Genomic DNA, 22,831 nt, shown 5'->3' with positions numbered 1-22,831 from the left:
AAGCGTAGTTTAGTAACGTCTAATACTCGTTGTCGACACGAATTCTTTAAATCATTTGTGGCTCAAGAATCTCAAAGCACAGTTTTAACGATTAGCTTTAACGCTGGCCTCTTGTTGATTGCCCCAAATCGCGCCTCCAGTTTTTTCGGCTGTTTTTATAAGCTATAGTTCCCGATGTACGAACAGCACAGCAATCCTGACCACTAGTCGCTACCACGTGTTCTGCTCTCATAGCACATACCAGCACAGGGGCTATAGTTCTGCGACTTCGAGCTCATACCTTCGTCAATTTCACTTTCTTAAAAGCTCTAGGTGTAGCGCCAAAGGCTCTCTAACTGATGTTTTCTCGCGCTATGCTGCCGAGTACTACCAAAGAAACACTTTGAAACTTTAGGGAGTAGCTATTCGGCCAAGGATGCGGCGTTCGAAATCATAAGCAGTCCATGTAGATGTCATTGCGTAACTCATGGGTGAAAGTAATATAATCTTCGGCGCATCTACATAATTTAAATTTTACAAGGACGCTGAATAAAATTTTCAAAATCGTTAATTTGATTTTAAGTTGAAAAATGTAAAGGTTATATGCTCAGTCGAAACTCTTGTTTTCCGGCTTCAGCTTTCAGACTAGTTCCACCGTCCACTACGTTAGAGTAGTAGCACACCCGGTCATTTGTTCAACTGTCTTGGGAAAGCTTTTGCTTTTTGCGAAGGAAAAAGCCTCATCTGGTAAATATATGTGCCTACGTATTCACATATGTAACAGGAGCCGTAACGCGTAGGTGATATTTAAACTTGGTTGATAGGCCATAATCAATGTGATTCATTCCAAGGGACTAGTTTTCGATAGGGCCACCAACTTTAGGAAGTATCAAACCGGAAGACTTGGGTGTTGAATGATGAAATGTAAAAATCTAAATTAATATTTCAGACGCTATTTTAAAGTTTCGCTAATAAACAACAGGTATGTGAATATAAGGTCAAGTGACTTTTCAAACCCTTCTCATGCGTACATATACCTGCAACTTAAGTATGAGTTGAGAAGCATTTCAAAGGAGAGTTTAAACGCCTGTCACCTACTGAAGGATTTTGCATCACTGATTTCGCTTATTCTTTTAGCCAATCGGAATATAGAATTTTTGAAAAAATCGGCACTTTTTTCGGATAGGTTGCTTATTTAACAACTTGAGAACAATTTCAAAACATTTTCGACTTCGGTCATTTTATTTGAATTTATTGTTCTTTATTAATTTTTTGAAAAAATTATGCAAAGTGAGCATTTAAACTTTTTATATAACTTTTCTTTTAGTGTTTTGTTTTAATAACTTGATGAATTGGTGATGCAAAATCCGAGTTAAGCTGGCATTGAAAGTGCCTGCTATTTTAAATAAATTTTGAATGAACAATTTTTGTTGTTATATCGGCCTACTGATTTTAAGATCGCGGGTTCGAATCGAGCTCAAGGCCTAACAATAATTGCATTGCCAACAAACAAGTCCAATTTTCACAGCCATTCTGCAACAGATGTCGCAGTGTTGTGAATATCAATTGGCACGAACCAGAATAGAAGTAGGATTAATGAAGACAAACAAAAAACCGCTGTGGTGGCTGAATGGTTATAGCAGCGGAGCCTAAACCTTGCCGATGAAGGAATTTAGCAGTTCCCGAAATGGATCTATACAACGAGCTTTGGCAGTTGTCTAAAATTTTTTCTTTCTTCTATTCTAATTTAAAAATTTTTTCAATTAAGAAAAAATTTATCATAACAATAATAATGATAAAAAATTATTGTTAGGCCTTGAGCTCGATTCGAACCCGCGATCTTAAATTTTGAATGGTTAGAAAGAGTTTTGCCATTGGATTCTTAAAACTGGCAGTGATGCGCATTTGTTGATACCCATTTCGACTATATCGGCGATGTGCAAAACGGCTCGTATGAGCTTTGCATATTTATGGCTATGTGGAAAATAGAGCTGCCACCGCTCTTATTATGTTCAAATTATTAAGCGTTTTAGGATAAACTAGCCTTTACCGGCGGCCTCGCTCGCGCTAAAGCCACAAATATGTAATATCGCTTTTGTGATTCACAACTCGAACTAAATTTTCTGTTGTAATTTTAAAAGTTCCTTTATGATTCAAATCATAAACAAAGCAAGTTTTAAAATTATAAAAATGGTCGCAGTATGGATTCAACGATATATGTATGTGAGCTGAAGAAGTTTGAAAATTCCTCCATAATTTGAAATTTATAAATGAAAGCAATTAGGTTTATAATAAAACTGGTAAAATTAGTCGTTGTTTATGCGATTGGTATCTTTTTTTATTTGTAAACTGATACATTTCTTTCTAGGCTCACGGCAACACTGCCAACAAGTCTGATTTCACACGATTGTATAGGAAACGTGCATTAGTACGTTTTTCTACTACTACTTCCACTAATGCTACTACTTAAAAAAATACTTTTTTAAATACTTTTATGTATATATTGCAAAATGAATCGGCTTGCATATAATTAAATGTATGTGAAGGCGAAATGGATGTCAATAATGCGCTGCTTAACATAAAGTCGACTTCAGTCTATGGTTATTTCATTTTTCGTATTTCTTGCCAAAAAATGTATGTTTTTGTTTTCGTACTATTGCAACACAGTTTGGGAATTGGTTTTCGAGGTTGAGAGAGAATATTTTCATTTCAGTTTTTTAGTGTTTCCGCAACCTTCTTGCGATGAATATTGTTTGAGGTGAAGCGTACGATATTTCCAATGTATTTTTTTACTCCCGTAACACCCCAAAACACACAAACGTCTCACCAAGCACTCGCTTGCACTGAAACTGATTTAGGAGCCGAAAATAGGCCCATCCCTGGCCTAACAGTCGTAAACGAGATATTTTTGACATTCGGCGGCAACGTGAAAAGAACGACGAGAATCGGCGGCGGCGGCGGCGGCGGCGTTTATCGACGGCGTATATGTCTAGAGGCTACAAACCATTTATGTATGTACGTATATTTAACGCAGCACACAAATATAAAACAAAGGTTCAAAGATTTTGTTGCCGGTTCTAATAATGATACGCTACTAAGTACTACACGGCGTATGATGAACATTTAGACAATAATCTGACGTGAATGAAGAGCAGTTGATTAGATATTCTAATCTTTGTGTAAATGTTTAAATGTCCAAATCTCTTTCCAACTTTAATTTTTAAAATTTTTCTTTTGAACTGTGACTTTCTTCATCGCACTTTTATCTTAGGTTAACGACAGAGCGAAAGCGAGAATCGATGAATCGAGGATAGGAAGAAGCTATGAAAATTATTTCTCATACGTCTAGCACAGCTTGTAGCAAGCACTGTGCCCTTAGCCTTAATTAAACTAAATTTCATCTCTTGCTATTTCCAAAAAAATTATTGAAATGTATGTTGGTTGTTTTGAAGATTTTTCTTGTTCATTATGATTTAATGTAATAGCTCATAAACGTTTGTCAATTTGCGCCCATTCACCCATCCAACATAAAGCAAGTAAATAACTTCATAAAATTTGCGTTGGCATTGAAATGCTAAGTCACGCAATTACACTTATTTGTATAAAGTACAAATATATGTTCTGTCATGCAACAAGTATACAAGTATGTATGTGTTTGTATTTGCACACAGACGAAATTGTTGCGCGCCAAAAAGCAAAATCGCCAACAAATGTAAGAACAAATTTTGCTTGGAGCTAAGTCAGCCATTTGACTGGTGGACAATGAGTTGCTCGTTTTTCTGTCACTTTGCCTTACTTTAGGCACAGTTTGGGATTTTTGGCGGGAGAAGTTTCCACTCAATAACAAACTACTCATACCAGCACCTAAATAGCTATATCACGTGTATATACATCAGTGACTGTGTGCAGCAAAGTATTCGTATGTGCGATGCTTAAGCATTACAGAGCAATAATTTTTGACTGTTATTATACCTTTTAGCTATGATCGCTTAATGCTGAAATGGTTGGTGGTATATTGAGTGCAGGCGTAAATAGCAAAAGTTATTGGTTAGCATTAGGTGTCTGCTTTATGTACAGTACTTAAAACACATTTGCACATACATTAGAATTTTGTTTATTTCATTTAAGGGAGTACGTATGAACTGTTGCATGTTCGAAAAGGAATTGTTTACGACTTCACTCAATTAGTGGACACATTTTTTGGTATAAACTGTCGAATGACCTTTGAAAACTTTTTTGGCTTTATACTTAAAGGCAAGTGTTCAATTCTGGCTGGTTGCTAGATCACTTGTGTCATAGATTACTTGTATTTAAAACATAATTATAATAATACCAATAATAATAATAGTTAAAGAAAACCTTGAAATTCCACTGTATTAATTACACTGGTTTACAGACAAAACTGGACGACGCCATCCAATTTTTTTTACAAAATCAGTCGCTGATTTGGAAAATCGAATCACTTTTTGTTTTTTTTTTAATCGTTTTATATATGTACGTGGAGGAGAGAGTGAAGAAGGATTCGAAGGCACTTTATTCATGTAAAATAATACTGGGGTGTACGTGGGGTCTATCGCTCTCTCTCTTTTATTGGGTATTTACAGCGATTGGAAAGCTACGGAGTTCCTGTTTAGTGGACTGCAAGGTTAGGTTAGGTTGAGGTGGGTGCCCGAGGGCACACTTAGGCCAGTGATATTAGGCGCGTTGTGATACCACGTATAAACACCATTACATTTCCTCTTCGTGGACTACAAACATAAAAGAACTTACCTTACAAATTAGGGGTATGCGGGCTATCAATGTCTAGCATAACGAGAGCCCTAAAAACAACCCCGGCGGCTGCACTGTATGCCATTCTGCACATTCTGCCTGTAAGCCTGGTGGCAATGCCTCGGGACAGCTTGAGCGCAGGTTAAAGTAGTAAAGCGTCATTAATTACGTGATCATCAATTAAATAGACTACTTGATTCCATATCTGCGCTTCGAAGGTACTCTTTGAGCCACAACAGAGGTCGATGGTTGGCGCAAGTATGCCTAAATCAAACACCAGAAGAGGCGTTACACGTGTACTCCGATGGTTCCAAAGTAATGGAAAGAGTAGGGTTCGCGTGTGGTGATATCGAAGCTGCCATATTAATGTAGTGTATTTCAAGCGGAAGTAGTAGCGGTAATCAAAGCAGTACAAACACTGGAAGAAAATAGCTGCAGCGCCTCAACTTTTATATTGATAGCCAAGCAGCAATTAAGGCAATAGTCTTACATAGCACGACATCTGAAGGTGTGTTAAGGTACAAGAAATTGATAGCCAAGCAGCAATTAAGGCAATAGTCTTACATAGCACGACATCTGAAGGTGTGTTAAGGTACAAGAAATCCCTGGAAAGAATCGCGATAGAAAGAAGCATACAGAGCGGATAAGCTAGCTAAAAAGGGTTCATCTCTCAAAGCTTGCTACACAGATATACAAATCGGATTGAGAAAGATTGAGAGAAGGTGAGAGTTGCTCACGATCAGCCAATCAGGAAAGTCGTGGGCCTAAACGCTGCGCTACAAAGTGTGAAAGAAGCCATGCAGGTTTTACTTCCTTAGACTAACAAAGTTACTCTTTTAATTAAAACGAGAGGGCATATGATACATATGGTATCTGGCTGGACACTGTTTCTTCAGTCACGTACTCTTGAACTAGGCCTACTTAGTGATAGTAAATGTAGCACGTTTTATGCTCGTATCCTACGCTTGCCAAGCTATTAAGAGTTATACAGCTATTAGATATAGAAGCACTCTGGTCGTTAAACAAACTTCTGGTAGCACTTTGTATACGCTCAGTCTATGTGAGGTTCTCAGGGACCGGCCAGTTCAACCTGACTTAACTAGTGATTAGGTAACAACCATCAATGACATTTCTATAAAATCTCAGGTCGCATACAAATATATACCTCCAAATCTTATCCAGAACCTCTAAATAGATATCTAGCTACTAAGTCAAGTCCAATGTGCAGACCAGATTTTTTGTGCGCTGGTTTTGTGAAAAATTATAGCTTTATATAACCTTGGACCGTGGAACCGCGCACGTTGGTCTAGGGCTTTGGCAGCCTATAGGGCACATATATTAATAATCACTAATTTTACCTTATTCCATTTTTTTAAGTGGGCGTCTAATGTCCACACAAGCGACTGTCATATATAATTATTGCATACTTAAAGGCGTTTGAGTAATTAATACAAAGTATTTTGCAGAAATCGAAGTTTTTTTTATTGTTTTGGCTGATTATGTTTGGTGACGTTTTAATTGACATAACTTGACTTGGCTAAAAGTTCAATCACAGAATAATTGCAACAACATATGTTTATTTTTTTTGTTGGGTTTGGTTGAATGGCACGGACGTTAGTCCATATAGCCAGGTGGTATATCAGATGGTTCTTTCTTCAGATTGTTGTTATCATCAAAGTGTATATATCCACTGGTTCACAATGTTAATACCATAGAGGCTAGAACCATGTGTAGCAGCTTGCGATTTGGTATTCATTTTTGTAATTGTTCGTATTTTCAATTAAGATTGGATTTTAAATGGCACCACACTAGGTTATATTCAATTTGTCTTTAGTTAAGTTATTAATCTTTCATTTTAAATTTTTTGTGGTTTTTGTCCAGTAGTATATTCAATTAAAATTGGTTTTTACATGGCACCGCGCCAGTCACAAAATTAGTAATGTTTTTATACTCAGTTGAGCAGAGCTCACAGAGCATATTAACTTTGATTGGATAACGGTTGGTTGTACAGGTATAAAGGAATCGAGATAGATATAGACTTCCATATATCAAAATCATCAGTAGCGAAAAAATATTTGATTGAGCCATGTCCGTCCGTCCGCCCGTTAACACGATAACTTGGGTAAATTTTGAGGTATCGTGATGAAGTTTGGTATGTAGGTTCCTGCGCACTCATCTCAGATCGCTATTTAAAATGAACGATATCGGACTATAACCACGCCCACTTTTTCGATATCGAAAATTTCGAAAAACAGAAAAAGTGCGATAATTCATTACCAAAGACGGATAAATTGATGAAGCTTGGTAGGTGAGAGGAAGAAGGTAATTTAAAAGTTTTGCAAGCTGTAATTTGGCAGACGTTGAAGATATCATGATGAAATTTGGCGGGAACGTTACGCTTATTACTATATGTATGCTTAACAAAAATTAGCAAAATAGGAGAACGACCACGCCCACTTAAAAAAAAAAATTTTTTTTCAAGTCAAATTTTAACAAAAAATTTAATATCTTTACAGTATATAAGTAAATTATGTCAACATTCAACTCCAGTAATGATATGGTGCAACAAAATACAAAAGGAAAAGGAAATTTCAAAATGGGCATGGCCCCGCCCTTTTTCATTTAATTTGTCTAGAATACTTTTAATGCCATAAGTCGAACAAAAGTTTACCAATCCTTGTGAAATTGTGTAGGGGCTTAGATTCTGGGACTATAACTGTTTTCTGTGAAAAAGGGCGAAATCGGTTAAAGCCACGCCCAGTTTTTATACACAGTCAATCGTCTGTCCTTCCGCTCGGCCGTTAACACGATAACTTGAGCAAAAATCGATATATCTTTACTAAACTCAGTTCACGTACTTACCTGAACTCACTTTGTATTGGTATAAAAAATGGCCGAAATCCGACTATGACCACGCCCACTTTTTCGATATCGAAAATTACGAAAAATGAAAAAAATGCCATAATTCTATACCAAATACGAAAAAAGGGATGAAACATGGTATTTGGATTGGTTTGTTTACGCAAAATATAACTTTAGAAAAAAACTTAGTAAAATGGGTGTGATACCTACCATATTAAGTAGAAGAAAATGAAAAAGTTCTGCGGGGCGAAATGAAAAGCCCTTGGAATCTTGACAGGAATACTGTTCGTGGTATTACATATATAAATAAATTAGCGGTACCCGACAGATGATGTTCTGGGTCACCCTGGTCCACATTTTGGTCGATATCTCGAAAACGTCTTCACATATACAACTAAGGGCTACTACCTTTTAAAACCCTCATTAATACCTTTAATTTGATACCCATATCGTACAAACACATTCCAGAGTCACCACTGGTCCACCCTTATTGCGATATCTCGAAAACACCTTCACATATACAACTAAGGGTCCCTTATTTTGTCTCCATATCTCTCAGCTGAGTATGTAATGTTCGGTTACAACCGAACTTAGCCTTCCTTACTTGTTTTTTATATATTATTTATCCATGTTCCCAAAAAATATATATTGAGCGAGTTGGTTTTTATATGGCAACATGTCAGTTTTTAAACTTCAATAAGGGATCACTTATAAATTCACTGATTCCTGTTAGGAGAGCAAAACCACCACCCTGAATCCAGGTCAGTGACGCATTGCATCGTCTAACTTCGCCAAAACGCCAGAACGAAGCACAAAGCCAACCTTTTTAAATTTTCAGCTCAACCAAAAAAGCCCGAAAATTGTAGTTGACCCGAGGATGACACATGTGCGACCACTCCGACGAAACGACTAGAACAGAATGTGTGGCACGTGCTTTCTGTTCAAATATACATATGTTTAATAAACGACCTTAAGGGCAGCACATTCATAAATGGGCTACTTAAACAATTAGAATGAGACGGAAAGTATTGAACAATAACGCATTTGAGTGCATCAGCAAAGCAATTAGGACATGTTTTATTACAAACAGGAAACTATTAAATACTCAGCAGACACATTTTCATATATTATCTTTACTTTTCTATAAATATATTTTTAGCACAACAATAACAAAAGCGGCACAGCTAAAACATTCGAAATGTTTCAACAAAAGTGTGAACGTCGAGAGAGAAGTAAATTTCTTACAAAAATTTTCCAAACATTATTCGTCTTGACTATTTTGAATGCTAAATTACCGAGCATCTCAGCGCTCGGTGTAAATGCGGCCACAAGCGCGTCGTCTTCGGCAGCCAACGAAGAAAAACGAAATTGGCAATCGTTACAGGGTCCTTGGGGCAAGCGAGCACATTATGCTGGTCCAATGTTACCCCAAACGGTGGAACAGGAATATGAAGATCAGTTGGTGCCATTATTGATAAGTAATGGAGAACGCGATGAGCCATTTCACAAGTACTCAATGATGTATTTGACCAATGCCGGTACGCTGGATCGTTTATTGCAGGAGAAACAGGAAGAACAAAATGGTTTGAAATGGAACGATGATCTGATAACATCTATGGAAGATAATGATAGCACTGATGAAAATATGTTGTTAAATGAGAAGCGTGCTTGGAATAAAATAAATACTCTTTGGGGTAAAAGACGTAATGCGCCAACGTGGAATAAGTTTAGAGGTGAGTTTAATTTATTTGATTTTATATAAAAAAAACTTAACTTTTATTTTGGCATGTTGTTGCCTGGAAATTCTTTACATTACACTTCCTTTGGATTTGGAGTATCGCGAAGATCTGGTCGCTAGGAGATTTGTTAAGAAAAGATTAATCAGTTCGTCAATTTAGGGCTTAAGTCTTTCGCGTGCTTGCCATCAATATGCCCGTCAAATATACCTGGTAAAAGGACTATGGTAGTGGAGCGTCTAATGTTGTTGCGATAATTCACCGCCCTAAGGTTTGGGGAATGCTGTTGCTATTGACAACAAGCACTATAAAGAAAGGTACCAGCCCGGCTATTTCGGCATCGGTTTTATGTGACCCCATGAAACCCTCTAGGCCATCCAGCCTATCACCCATACTGTTGCAGCAAAACTTGCCTCCTTATTACTTGTGGGCAAACTGGCAGTAGTGGCTCCGGTATGAGTATAGTCCCTGCTTCACTCGCCAGTCTGTCCGCCTGTTCAAGGCCCTCCACTCCCCTGTGAACTGCAACCCAGGCCAGCACTACTAAAGTGGGGGTTCCTAATTGGTTCACTTAGCACACTGATTTAGGGCGGAAACGTACTTTCCCTTGGCATTTTCCCAAAGGCACTGCTATTCTGGCACCTATCCGAGGACACCGACTCTAGTCCCCTCTGTTGTTTTCGTGCCTTCTGTGTACCATGCGCTTTTGTGTAGGCGTTGGATGAACTCAAGCTGCGTTTCATTGTAATATTGTATTTCAATTTGATTTTATATCGTTTCTTAAATATTGCCTGAAAGATGATATCATCCCTCGGAAGTTGAGAGAATGGGATCTTCTCTCTTAGCTCCGTCCTGCAAGGATGAACTAAACTTTCCTTTAACCGAACCCTCCTTTGCGCTATTCGCTTGGTCAACTGGTCGATCGCTTCCTTTAGCGGGGTCAGGCCGAATCGTGTATTTAAGGCGATCAGTATGTATATCCAACTTCTTTAGTGTTAAATGCTTCATGAGGTGATCTGATGGTCTGGTGTCGGCATTCTGGTCCTGGTCTTTTTAGATACTGCCTTGCAGCCAAAACGCCATGGGTTCATTAGAGATTTTCTTCTTCTATTTTTCTTGCTTAGTGTTTATTATAGCGGCCCTTAATTCTCCGATTAGCGGTGAATAATTTCAACACATTTTAGCGTTGTCGTCTGGCCAGACGAAATTTGACACTTTGATCTTTATGCACAAATATTTAAACTTTTCGTACACTGTGATTACCCAGAATTAAGTTTGAATTTTTATTGATAAATTTTGAAATGAATACGAACTATGAGGTCTTATAGGCTTAAAAATATGTTCGTCTAGCCATACGACAACGCTAAAATGTGACATAATCAACTTAAAAAAAAAAGATAAAATAAAAAGGAAAAGTGAGGAAGGTTAAGTTCGGGTGTAACCGAACATTACATACCCAGTTGAGAGCTATGGTGACAACATAAGGGAAAATATACCGAGGGTAACCCTGGAATGTGTGTGTATCACCTGTGTATCAAATGAAAGGTATTAAAGAGTATTTTATGAGGGAGTGGGCCATAGTTCTATAGGTGGACGCCATTTAGGGATATCGCCATAAAGGTGGACCAGGGGTGACCCAGAACATCATCTGTTGGATACCGCTAATTTATTTGTATATGTAACACAACGAACAGTATTCCTGCCAAGATTTCAACGGTTTTGTATTTCGCCCTGCAGAACTTTTTCATTTCATTCTACTTAATATGGTAGGTGTCACACTCATTTTACAAAGTTTCTTTCTAAAGTTATATTTTGCGTCAATAAACTAAACCAAATACCATGTTTCATCCCTTTTTTCGTATTTGGTATAGAATTATGGCATTTTTTTTTTAATTTTTCGTAATTTTCGATATCGAAAAAGTGGGCGTGGTCATAGTCGGATTTCGACCATTTTTTATACCAATACAAAGTGTCTAAGCTTTGTGCAATTGAGGGCGAGCAGTTTAATAAGAGTTATAAATGAGTAATTTTATGTGCTTGTAAGCGTATGAGTCGTGGCACAGTGGCTGACGTACCCGACCAAACGCCCGAGGTTGCGGGTTCAACTCCCACCAAGCATTCCTTTTTTTTAAATTTATAAATTATTATTATTAATGGACTGTATTGAGTTTATGGGGTTTTTGATTTAATGTATTCCATTTATTGAGTTGGGTAGTTTTAATGTTATTGGTGTATTTAAGTCATGGGAGGATGCATAGCATCAGTACACCTTTATTTATTTATTTGTGTTTTATTTTAAGGGATTCAGTTTATTAAGTTGGGTAGTTTTAGGGTTATTGGTGTGTTTAAGTCATGGGAGGATGCATATCATCAGTACACCTTTTATTTATTTAATTTGGGGGCGAGCACTGGGGGCTCTGAGGCTTCGCTCTACTGAGCCACCTCATCCTCTATTTGAAGAACCCTTTAAAATGTGATATGGAGGCGAGCACGGGACGGCTCTGAGGTATTGGCACCCCATTTTCTACAAGAAAAACCTCTATTTATTTAATTTGGGGAGAGCGTTGGGCACTCTGAGGTTTCGCTCTAATGAGCCACCTCATCTTCTATTTGAAGAACCGATTCAAAGTGTGATATGGAGGCGAGCACTGGGCTCTGATGTATTAGCACACCATCCGAAGAACCTCCCTTTTAATTAAAAAACTCAAACTATGTCTTTAGAATATTTCACTAACCAGTTGAGAATTACAAGCACACTCAATGGCTACTGAAACAAACGAACGAAAAATGTTCATAGTTTAAGTCGCTTAAACATACTCCCCCCTTAAACGGCTTAGTCGTCTAATGAAACTTCCATACGAGCCAGTGATCCGGCTCGAAGGACCATGTCTAAGCTTTGGGCAATTGAGGGCGAGCAGTTTAATAAGAGTTATAAATGAGTAATTTTATGTGCTTGTAAACGTATGAGTCGTGGCACAGTGGCTGACGTACCCGACCAAACGCCCGGGGTTGCGGGTTCAACTCCCACCAAGCATTCCTTTTTTTTAAATTTATAAATTATTATTATTAATGGACTGTATTGAGTTTATGGGGTTTTTGATTTAATGTATTCCATTTATTTAGTTGGGTAGTTTTAATGTTATTGGTGTATTTAAGTCATGGGAGGATGCATAGCATCAGTACACCTTTATTTATTTATTTGTGTTTTATTTTAAGGGATTCAGTTTATTAAGTTGGGTAGTTTTAGGGTTATTGGTGTGTTTAAGTCATGGGAGGATGCATAGCATCAGTACACCTTTTATTTATTTAATTTGGGGGCGAGCACTGGGGGCTCTGAGGCTTCGCTCTACTGAGCCACCTCATCCTCTATTTGAAGAACCCTTTAAAATGTGATATGGAGGCGAGCACGGAACGGCTCTGAGGTATTGGCACCCCATTTTCTACAAGAAAAACCTCTATTTATTTAATTTGGGGCGAGCGTTGGGCACTCTGAGGTTTCGCTCTAATGAGCCACCTCATCTTCTATTTGAAGAACCCCTTCAAAGTGTGATATGGATGCGAGCACTGGGCTCTGATGTATTAGCACACCATCCGAAGAACCTCCCTTTTAATTAAAAAACTCAAACTATGTCTTTAGAATATTTCACTAACCAGTTGAGAATTACAAGCACACTCAATGGCTACTGAAACAAACGAACGAAAAATGTTCATAGTTTAAGTCGCTTAAACACAAAGTGAGTTCAGATAATTACGTGAACTGAGTTCAGTAAAGATATATCGATTGTTGCTCAAGTTATCTTGTTAACAGCCGAGCGGAAGGACAGACGGTCGACTGTGTATACAAATAGGGCGTGGATTCAACCGATTTCGCCCTTTTTCACAGAAATAAGTTATCGTCCTAGAATCTAAGCCCCTACCAAATTTCACAAGGATTGGTAAATCTTGTTCGACTTATGGCATTAAAAGTATCCTAGAAATATTAAAATAAAAAGGGGGGAGCCACGCCCATTTTGAAATTTTCTTTTATTTTTGTATTTTGTTGCACCATATCATTACTGGAGTTGAATGTTGATATAATTTACTTATATACTGAAAAGATATTAAATTTTTTGTTAAAATTTGACTTAAAAAAAATTTTTTTTTTAAAAGTGGGCGTGGTCGTTCTCCGATTTTGCTAATTTTTTTTAAGCATACATATATTAATAGGAGTAACGTTCCTACCAAATTTCATCATGATATCTTCAACGACTGCCAAATTACAGCTTGCAAAATTTTAAATTACCTTCTTTTAAAAGTGGGCGGTGCCACTCCCATTGTCCAAAATTTTACTAATTTTCAATTCTGCGTCATAAGTTCAACACACCTACCAAATTTCATCGCTTTGTCTGTCTTTGGTAATGAATTATTGCACTTTTTCGGTTTTTCGAAATTTTCGATATCGAAAAAGTGGGCGTGGTTATAGTCCGATATCGTTCATTTTAAATAGCGATCTGAGATGAGTGCTCAGGAACCTACATACCAAATTTCATCAGGATACCTCAAAATTTACTCAAGTTATCGTGTTAACGGACGGACGGGCATGGCTCAATCAAAATTTTTTTTCGGTCCTAATGATTTTGATATATGGAAGTCTATATCTATCTCGATTCCTTTATACCTGTACAACCAACCGTTATCCAATCAAAGTTGATATAATCTGTGAGCTCTGCTCAATTGAGTATAAAAATATCGATTTCCGAATTATTATAAAGACCGCCTATACACTTAAAAAGTCACTAAAGCTTTTCATGATCGAGTGGGTAGGAGTAAAGTTATTCACGAAAATAAATCCTTCTCGTCTAGCCAGACGCCAGACGCTTTATATAAGGCCTGCTTGACAAGAAGCCTGGTACCTTAAAAAGCTGTGCGGCATTCGTGGAAGCGTTATCTCGGAGTATACTTACTGCGTCAATGGTTGGAGTTAGCACTTCAAGTTTTAGTTTCGATGCATTCTATCTGCGATGATTTCTGCCTTAATCACTTGTTGCGGGCTTACTAAAAATGAGTCGCTGACATCTATGTCTTCATGCTCTTTTCGCTCAGATATGCTTTCATATGCCGCCGTGATACTTGGTATTTTATTGGACCGTGTCCTCGTATCATAAATCTCCTTTTGAAACTTCAGTTTACTGAGTTTCACGTCCCAGCTTATTGCAGCGTGTTAAAATTGGGTCAAAATTTGGCAAGCTCCGCTTCCTTTCCTTATTAAAAATAGCTCACTTCCGGGCGCGAGTAAAAGCCGGTTCTACTGCAATTTTGCACTTTTCCAGGCGATGTGTGATTCAAGCATGATTAAGCAGCGGCCAAAAATCTATTATTCATCAAATTTCTTATAATTATTAACTTTGTTTTAACCTTCATTTTCATCTCTTTCTAAGGTGCATGGGGCAAGCGCGAGCCAGGTTGGAATAATCTCAAAGGTATGTGGGGCAAGCGTTCATCAAAGGATTGGACGAAGTTGCAGGGTGGTTGGGGCAAGCGCTCACTAAATTAAATCGAAATGCATGTCGAAACAAAAAGTCAATTTTGGCGTTTAACCTCTAACAGCGCACGCAGCTAACCGGACGATCAATGTTTTTGAATAGAAAAACAAATAAATAACTAAAAATAAATTAGTGAAAAAATTTACACAAAAACAAAAACCTGGTTATTCATTGCAAATTTGTATTAATTTATTTGTATAATTACTAAAATATTTATTATGTACATAGGACACAGTCAACTAAATTATATCTAAACATACCTACATATAGACATAAACATATATGTATGTAAATTTATCAACAGGATTTATTAGCATTTAAAATAAAAAACAAAAACGCTTTGAAAATGCATTGCAAATCCATTTTTCCATATGAATTTTTTAATACCAAAAATGTATGAAAGCCTGAATGTTGTTTTTTGTTTTTGTGTACGTAAATAAGTGTGTTAAGTCTGCTTATTTTATACATACTCAGGTACGAGTAATTGTAAATTTATTTCGAAATGATTATCCGAAAATCTTCCCCCTTTAAAAGAAAAGAAGCAATTTCGCACATGAAATTCACTTCAATAAAATGACAATGAGTAAGAGAAGGGCAACAAACGAACCAGTCAATTGTATCTGGTTTTTATTTACATATATTATTAAAATATAAAAAACTACATTAAAACAGTATTAAATAAAGATAATTGTATTAAAAAAGTTATAAATGTTTGTCTTAGGTTTTTCTCTTGCTGCTTTTCTTGATTAGCAGCAAAATTTTTCCCTACACTGTAGCTCCAGACGACGGAAAACTAGCATGATGGAAGAGTTTTCAGGTTATTTCAATCCGTTGACGTTTTCTCTTATTTTGACTTATTTTAGAGGGTTGTCTATCATACATAACTGCCTAGAAATTCTACTACGATCGGAGTAGATTTTATTATATGTGACCCGGTCTATGAAAAGGTGGCTTATGACTCAAAAAAAATTACTACTACTAAGAAACTGAACAAATGTATTGTTTATCTTTAACAGCCGTTTCTCACAATTTCTTTTTGGAGTCATTAGCCACCTTTTCATGGACCGGGTCACAAATGTTTAGAAATAAAATAACAAACTAAGCCGCTACCCAGGGCCGTAGCTACAAGGGGGCAACCGGGGCAATGCCCTGTGGCCCCCAGCCTGCAGGGGCCCCGGTCGAGTAAAAGAAATAATGAAATTTAAACCTTCGATTTCTGTTCAATTAAATGTTGTTATCTAAAATTACGTAGAAAAATTTGCACGAACGAAAATTAGCATTTTACTAAAATTAGTACAGATTATTCAAATATGTATGGTACAGCAAAACAACAGACTGCCAGTCAGTCTCTGATATTTTTCACCATTCCCGTAACCACTGCAAAAGCTGAGCGAACTTTTTCAAAACTAAAATTGATTAAAAACAAGTAAGGAAGGCTAAGTTCGGGTGTAACCGAACATTACATACTCAGCTGAGAGCTTTGGAGACAAAATAAGGGAAAATCACCATTTAGCAAAATGAACCTAGGGTAACCCTGGAATGTGTTTGTATGACATGGGTTTCAAATAGAAGGTATTAAAGAGTATTTTAAAAGAGAGTGGGCCATAGTTCTATAGGTGGACGCCATTCCGGATATCGCGATAAAGATGGACCAGAGGTCACTCTAGAATGTGTTTGTACGATATGGGTATCAAATGAAAAGTGTTAATGGGTATTTTAAAAGGGAGTGGGCCTTAGTTCTATAGGTGGACGCCTTTTCGAGATACCGCCATAAAGGTGGACCAGGTGTGACTCTAGAATGTGTTTGTACGATATGGGTATCAAATGGAAGGTGTTAATGGGTATTTTAAAAGGGAGTGGGCCTTAGTTCTATAGGTGGACGTCTTTTCGAGATATCGCCATAAAGGTGGACCAGGGGTGACTAGAATTCGCTTGTACGATATGAGTATCAAATTAAAGGTATTAATGAGGGTTTTAAAAGGGAGTGGCCCTTAGTTGTATATGTGAAGGCGTTTTCGAGATATCGATGAAAGTCATCTGTCGGGTACCGCTAATTTATTTATATATGTAATACCACGAACAGTATTCCGGCCAAGATTCCAAGGGCTTTTGATTTCGCCCTGCAGAACTTTTTCATTTTCTTCTACTTAATATGGTAGGTGTCACATCCATTTCACAAAGTTTTTTCTAAAGTTATATTTTGCGTCAACAAACGAATCCATATTAATATTTGGTATAGAATTATAAATTTTTTTTCATTTTTCGTAATTTTCGATATCGAAAAAGTGGGCGTGATTGTTGTCCGATTTCGTTAATTTTAAATAGCGATCTGAGATGAGCGCCCAGGAACCTACGTACCAAATTTCATCAAGATACCTCAAAATTTACTCAAGTTATCGTGTTTACGGACGGACGGACATGGCTAAATGAATTTCCTTTTTCGCCCAGATCATTTTGATATATAGAAGTCTATATCTATCTCGATTAGTTTATGCCGTTACAGATTACCGTTATGCGAACAAAGTTAATATACCCTGTGAGCTTTGCTCAGCTGAGTATAACTAGCTGCGAAGCACGATGGCACGAGAAAGGTTGAGTAACTTGTCGCTATTGTCCATCGAAAATCAAAGAGAACGCAGAATGGATTATAATTTGGTGATAGACAAATTTGCTGCTCTGAAATCGAGAAAAAAGCTTTTATAGTTCATCTAAAACGTCGTACAAAAACTAATGATATTGTAATAACACTAGTAAAATTGCTTTCCCAAAGCTAAGTTTAAGTGAGACTGTAATAAGAATATGTTCAATTTTTATTATAGTAAAAATCTCTGTATTCTCTCTTTCTCTCTGTTTTTTTTTTTTTTTTTTTTTTAAATCTCTGTATAGTTTTGCAATGAATAAATATTGTGACGAATATTAGCAACACTAAGGGATACTATCATCTCTAAGCCGGTACTAAGCAGGCACTTGTAGGCACATAAACAAATCAACCATTATGTATACACATATGTACGTACAAGCAGCGGAGAGATACTCACAAAAGTATGCAATCATCAGCAAAGTAGTTCTCACATATACACATACTTGTGGCTAAGCGAGAGGCTATAAACCTGCATGTGTGGTTTATAGCTGAAGAAGAAGAAACGACTAGAAGTATGCGAACGAGACAGCAGAGTATAAAAGGAGCGAAAACTGAGTAAACAACAATCAGTTTGATTTAAGCACGCTATTGGTTGCGAAGTATAACTGTTATTGTCAAGTACTTTCAAAGTTGTCTAATAAAGACCATTTTACATTATTGAATACTAGAGTTATTTATTCGACAATTTAGCGATACGAGCATTAGTAGAAGGTTGCAAATAAGCAGAATATCCCTAAATTCGTTAAATATTAATAAGAAAATGCTTGGCGCGATATCCTTCCACCCATATCGATCTTCTTTTTAAATTTGCGTCGTGCTCCTTTTTAGTTTATCCTACAAACAGATGAATTTTCACTGAGAAGCTTTTCATTGCAGAAATACACGGATAAAATTTTGATAAAGGGGCCCCAATTGTTATTCTGCCCCGGGGCCCCTGTGACTCACGCTACGGCTCTGCCGCTACCACAATTTTTTAGGCAAAAATATTAAGGTAACTTTGTATTTCTTACTTTATAAGACAAAAGTTGTAGTTAAAACCTGTCTTTCTCGGAATCATCCTGGGACTCTTTCAAGATCACTTTAGGACCATTTCTGGACTACTTCGAAATCACTGCATTCCAGGATATTTTTAGGATTGTATTCGATCTGTTTCAAGATCATTTGAGATTTTTTCTCAGAAGCATAGATCAATGGTAATTATTGCGAAAACAAACCCGAAATGATATCGAAGCCGTTCTGGAATGATCTGGAAGTGGTTCTGAGAACAGTATCCAAAGAATCCTGGAATTTTCAAAGCATAGTAACAGAAGCAATTCCGAGACGGCTCCACCATGTTCCCGAAATAGTTTTGAAATCATCCTTAAACAGTCATGAATTAAAACTGAGATAGCCCTTAATCGTCCCGCAATGGGCGTGAACTGATCCAAAAATAGTCCCGATATGGTCCTAACGTGTTTTTGAAATAGTCTTGAATTTATCTAGAAAACAATCTCGAAATGTTCCAAATTTATTCACAAATGGTCCCGAAATTACTGTAACATGATATCAGAAACAATCTGGAGGGAATCCCGAAATAACCGTGAAGTAGTGACGAAATAGTGCGGAATAGACATTGGAATAATCCTGAGATTATTCTGATCGCAAAGTGATCCCGAAATAGGTACGAAAATAATCCCAAATAAGTAGCAACCAAACCATTTTTGTTTGAATGCAAGCAAAAGGTCGTTTATTAGTTTAGGTGAGAGTATTACTGCGAAGTCGTTTGCTGGGTGCTGGACTGCCTTATCTTTTGTTTCCTTCGTATCTCTTATTATAAAAAAGTCAAAAAACCAGTTATAACTTTTATATCAATAGTAAATTTTTCTTTCATAAAAAAAGTAAATTTTTGAGCTTTTTTCATAAAAGCGAAAACATAAAAATTATTTTAGATATATATTCCTTAGGTCACATGCTCATTACAAAATCGCTCGCCGATAAAGTGGCATATCCCGAGAGGTTTAAGAAACGTTCCCTGCGTTCCAATGAACAGTGATCCAGATCACGAAAGAAATTTAACATGCTAATGCAACAACAATGTGATCTACATATATGGAACTGGAGGAACTAACTTTTGATGTGATTTCTCAGTAAAAGAGATATTAAGCTGTGACTTAAGAGTAGTATAGGAGCAATATAATCTTAATCAAAGTTCATAAAAAATCTTAACAATAATTGCAATTATGGAACCAATCACAGCTCTCGTCACAGCAGTAAAACATTTACTGCTACCTAGTCGCAATCAAAAATTACCGGGTCTTTCGCAAATATTATCGCTGATAATGTGCCTGCGACGAGAGCTCTGATTCAATCTGTGACTGCCATTATTCGCAAAGGCAATGGTGAACAAGGCAACAAGGCCATCTCGGTCATTTAGTCAAAATGATTTTTTTAATATTTTTATTTTCGAACAAAATATTAGATTTCGTTAATAAAATAATAATAGCATGTCGATTAATGGCATTTCTTAGTTTTAATCATCAATTTTTCACCGTCCGTCCGTCCGTCTGTTCGTTAACACGATAACTTGAGTAAATATTGAGATATCTTCACCAAATTTGGTACTCGAGCTTATCTGGGCCCAGAATAGATTGGAATTGAAAATGAGCGAAATCGGATGATAACCACGCCCACTTTTTATATATATAACATTTTGGAAAACACAAAAAACCTGATTATTTAGTAAATAGTACACCTAAAATGTTGAAATTTAACTTGTGGACTGATATTGAGACTTTTGATAAAAATTAAAAAAAAAATAAATTTTAAATGGGCGTGATAAAATTAATTTTACAAATATTATTAATCATAAATCAAAAATCGTTAAACATATCCTAACAAAATTCGGCAGAGAGGTTGCTCTTACTATAAGGAATGCTTTGAAGAAAAATTAACAAAATCGGTTAAGGACCACGCCCACTTTTATATAAAAGATTTTTAAAAGGGTCGTGGACGAATAAAATAAGCTATATCTCTGCCAAGTCGATTTATAACAGTAAATAGGAAAAACTTCAAATTTAAAAAAATAGGCGTGGCACCGCCTCTTTTATGACTAAGTAATTTTCTATGTTTCGGGAGCCATAACTCGAAGAAAAATTAACGGATCGTAATAAAATTGGGTACATAGATTTTCCCTATAGCAGGAAATATTTCTAGAAAAAATGGACGAGATCGGTTGAAGACACATAAAAGATTTTTAAAAGGGTCGTAGACGAAAATAAAAAGCTATATCTTAGCGAAAAAGGGCTTTGAATTATAACATTAAATTGGAAAACACTAAAATTTTTGAAAATGGGTGTGGCACCGCCCCTTTTATGACTAAGCTATTTTCTATGTTTGGGGAGCCATAACTCGAAGAAAAATGAACGGATCGTAATAAAATTTGGTAAACAAATTTTGCCTATAGTAGAAAATATTCCTGGTAAAAATGGACGGGATCGGTTTAGCAAAAAATAGTTTTGAATGAATGATATTTCACTTATCAAGGTTTATTTTAAGAGGAAATGTGGAAACATTTTTTTTTTTTTTAAACGGGCGGTGCCACGTGTTATGTAGAAAAGTAATTTATCTGAAATTAAATTTGCAATTGAAGCTCACGCTGAGTATATAATGTTAGGTTACACCCGAACTTAGACACCTTTACTTGTTCCATTCTATCCACAATGATAAGTAATAAATGAAAATAGCAGAAAACAAGCCATTGTCAGACACCCTCATGCAAATAATTGCAATGTCTTAGTTCAACACTTTATCAATTCAAGTACCTCTCGGAGAATATCAGCTTGACCATTATTTTACACCCATGACAGCCCCTAGCAACAACCGAATCCACCAAGGATCAAAGAAAGGATACTTATTCCATCAACTTCGATTGTGGCCTCAAATAAATCAAATTCTCTAGGTGTTTCGTCGCTGGAAGAGTACACTCTGGGGATGACGGCCTTACAATGACTAAGTTATATAAATGTGTCTGCAAGTTTTCTCTCCGGAAGATAGCAGAAGGGGAGGAGCTGATTCATTACCATATTTCGCCGAGGTTCAGGGCTACAGAAAAAATAATTCAGCTTTTAAGCGCACGATATTTTTAGCTCACATTTGTTTCGATAGACTTTTCAAGGTTAGGGAGTGGATCTTTCTTCCTTGCTGAAGTTCATACGGGGACGAAAGTCGTGTCATAAAGTTAAATTAGGAGTTCGGTAACGTTTTACAAGGCGGTGCACAATTTTTATCAAAAATTTTCAAAGGTGGTATCAAAGGACGCGTTTCGAATCCGAAAGCGAAAATAAAAATTTTTATTTCTGTCAAATGATATAAGCAATTTTTATGTGGTTGTTGTATTTTGCCAGATTTGTTCTATATACACACACTAATGCAGGAATGTGTTCTGCGCGCATTTAATTTTGATCCTCAAACCGGTCTTGGCCCCACCCAGGGTTAAATTTTTACATCGCGAGCGAAGGCTGCTAACGCAGAAATGTGTTCTGTGCAAAAGCTATGGATCGGGCCACATATTTCGGACCCTCTCGGGGTAATTTAGGGTTTTTCGACAGAAATAAAAGTTTTAATTTCCGCTTTCGGATTCTAAAAACGGTGGTCGAAGCGCGTCTTTCGATACCACCTTTGATAACTTTTGATTAAAATTCGGTGACATAGACAATTGGCACAAATATATCCGGGTGGAAGGCAGCAAGCTCCCATCCACACAATCACAACCTAACCAAATTAATTTAGTATTTTTTAAAGCTTTGTCTAGCTTTTTGCAAAAAATTATAGAAAAGTTACCAACGAGTTGGAATTAAACTTCAGTGTGGCCAGTGTGCCAGCGCTGGCGCCCTTAGCCGAGCATTTGATTGTAAAATTTAAAAACTGTTATCGACAACGTTTTTAGCGGAAATTTTTGGGTCGGTGAAACGATGAAACTTTTTTAGTAGGTCATGAAAAAAACCTTAAAAATCAAAGTCGAAGAAAACTAAAAAAAAAATAATATTTCGCAGGCTCGACAACGATTTTTTTTTTGGTATGCGTAGTGTAACATTTTTTCTGAGCTCCTGAGCACATATCCTATCGATGGCGCGATATCGGTTAACTTTCGCTTTCAGATCGAGCCACCCTAATGTATAGACATAAAGTGAAATTTTACTATGGCCTAATAGAGGCCGCCCCAACACAAAACACTGTTTGTTATTGCATTACATAGTCGCAATAACAGATGCCGCCCAGCAGAGTGGAATGTGTGGAAGTTAAAGGTGACAGCACCATAACCTCAAAAAATCCATTCAATTGAG

The 22,831-nt window shown here is 36.8% G+C and overlaps 1 protein-coding gene across 1 annotated transcript in view; it reads left to right on the top strand.

Moving 5' to 3' along the window:
- Mip (Myoinhibiting peptide precursor) overlaps positions 1–15,557 on the top strand; it is a 41,941-nt gene extending 26,384 nt beyond the window's left edge. Inside the window, exons 2-3 of the mRNA XM_067786425.1 lie at positions 8,771–9,344; positions 14,765–15,557. Coding sequence (XP_067642526.1) covers positions 8,810–9,344; positions 14,765–14,880 — 651 coding nt within the window. The 5' untranslated portion in view covers positions 8,771–8,809 and the 3' untranslated portion in view covers positions 14,881–15,557. The remainder of the gene's footprint in view (positions 1–8,770; positions 9,345–14,764) is intronic.
- The last annotated feature ends 7,274 nt before the right edge of the window (positions 15,558–22,831 follow it).

This window comes from Eurosta solidaginis, chromosome 5, assembly GCF_040869045.1.
Source record: "Eurosta solidaginis isolate ZX-2024a chromosome 5, ASM4086904v1, whole genome shotgun sequence".
Lineage (NCBI taxonomy): Eukaryota > Metazoa > Arthropoda > Insecta > Diptera > Tephritidae > Eurosta > Eurosta solidaginis.
The sequence above is the reverse complement of the archived record's forward strand: the minus strand, read 5'-3'. Positions and strand labels throughout refer to the sequence as shown.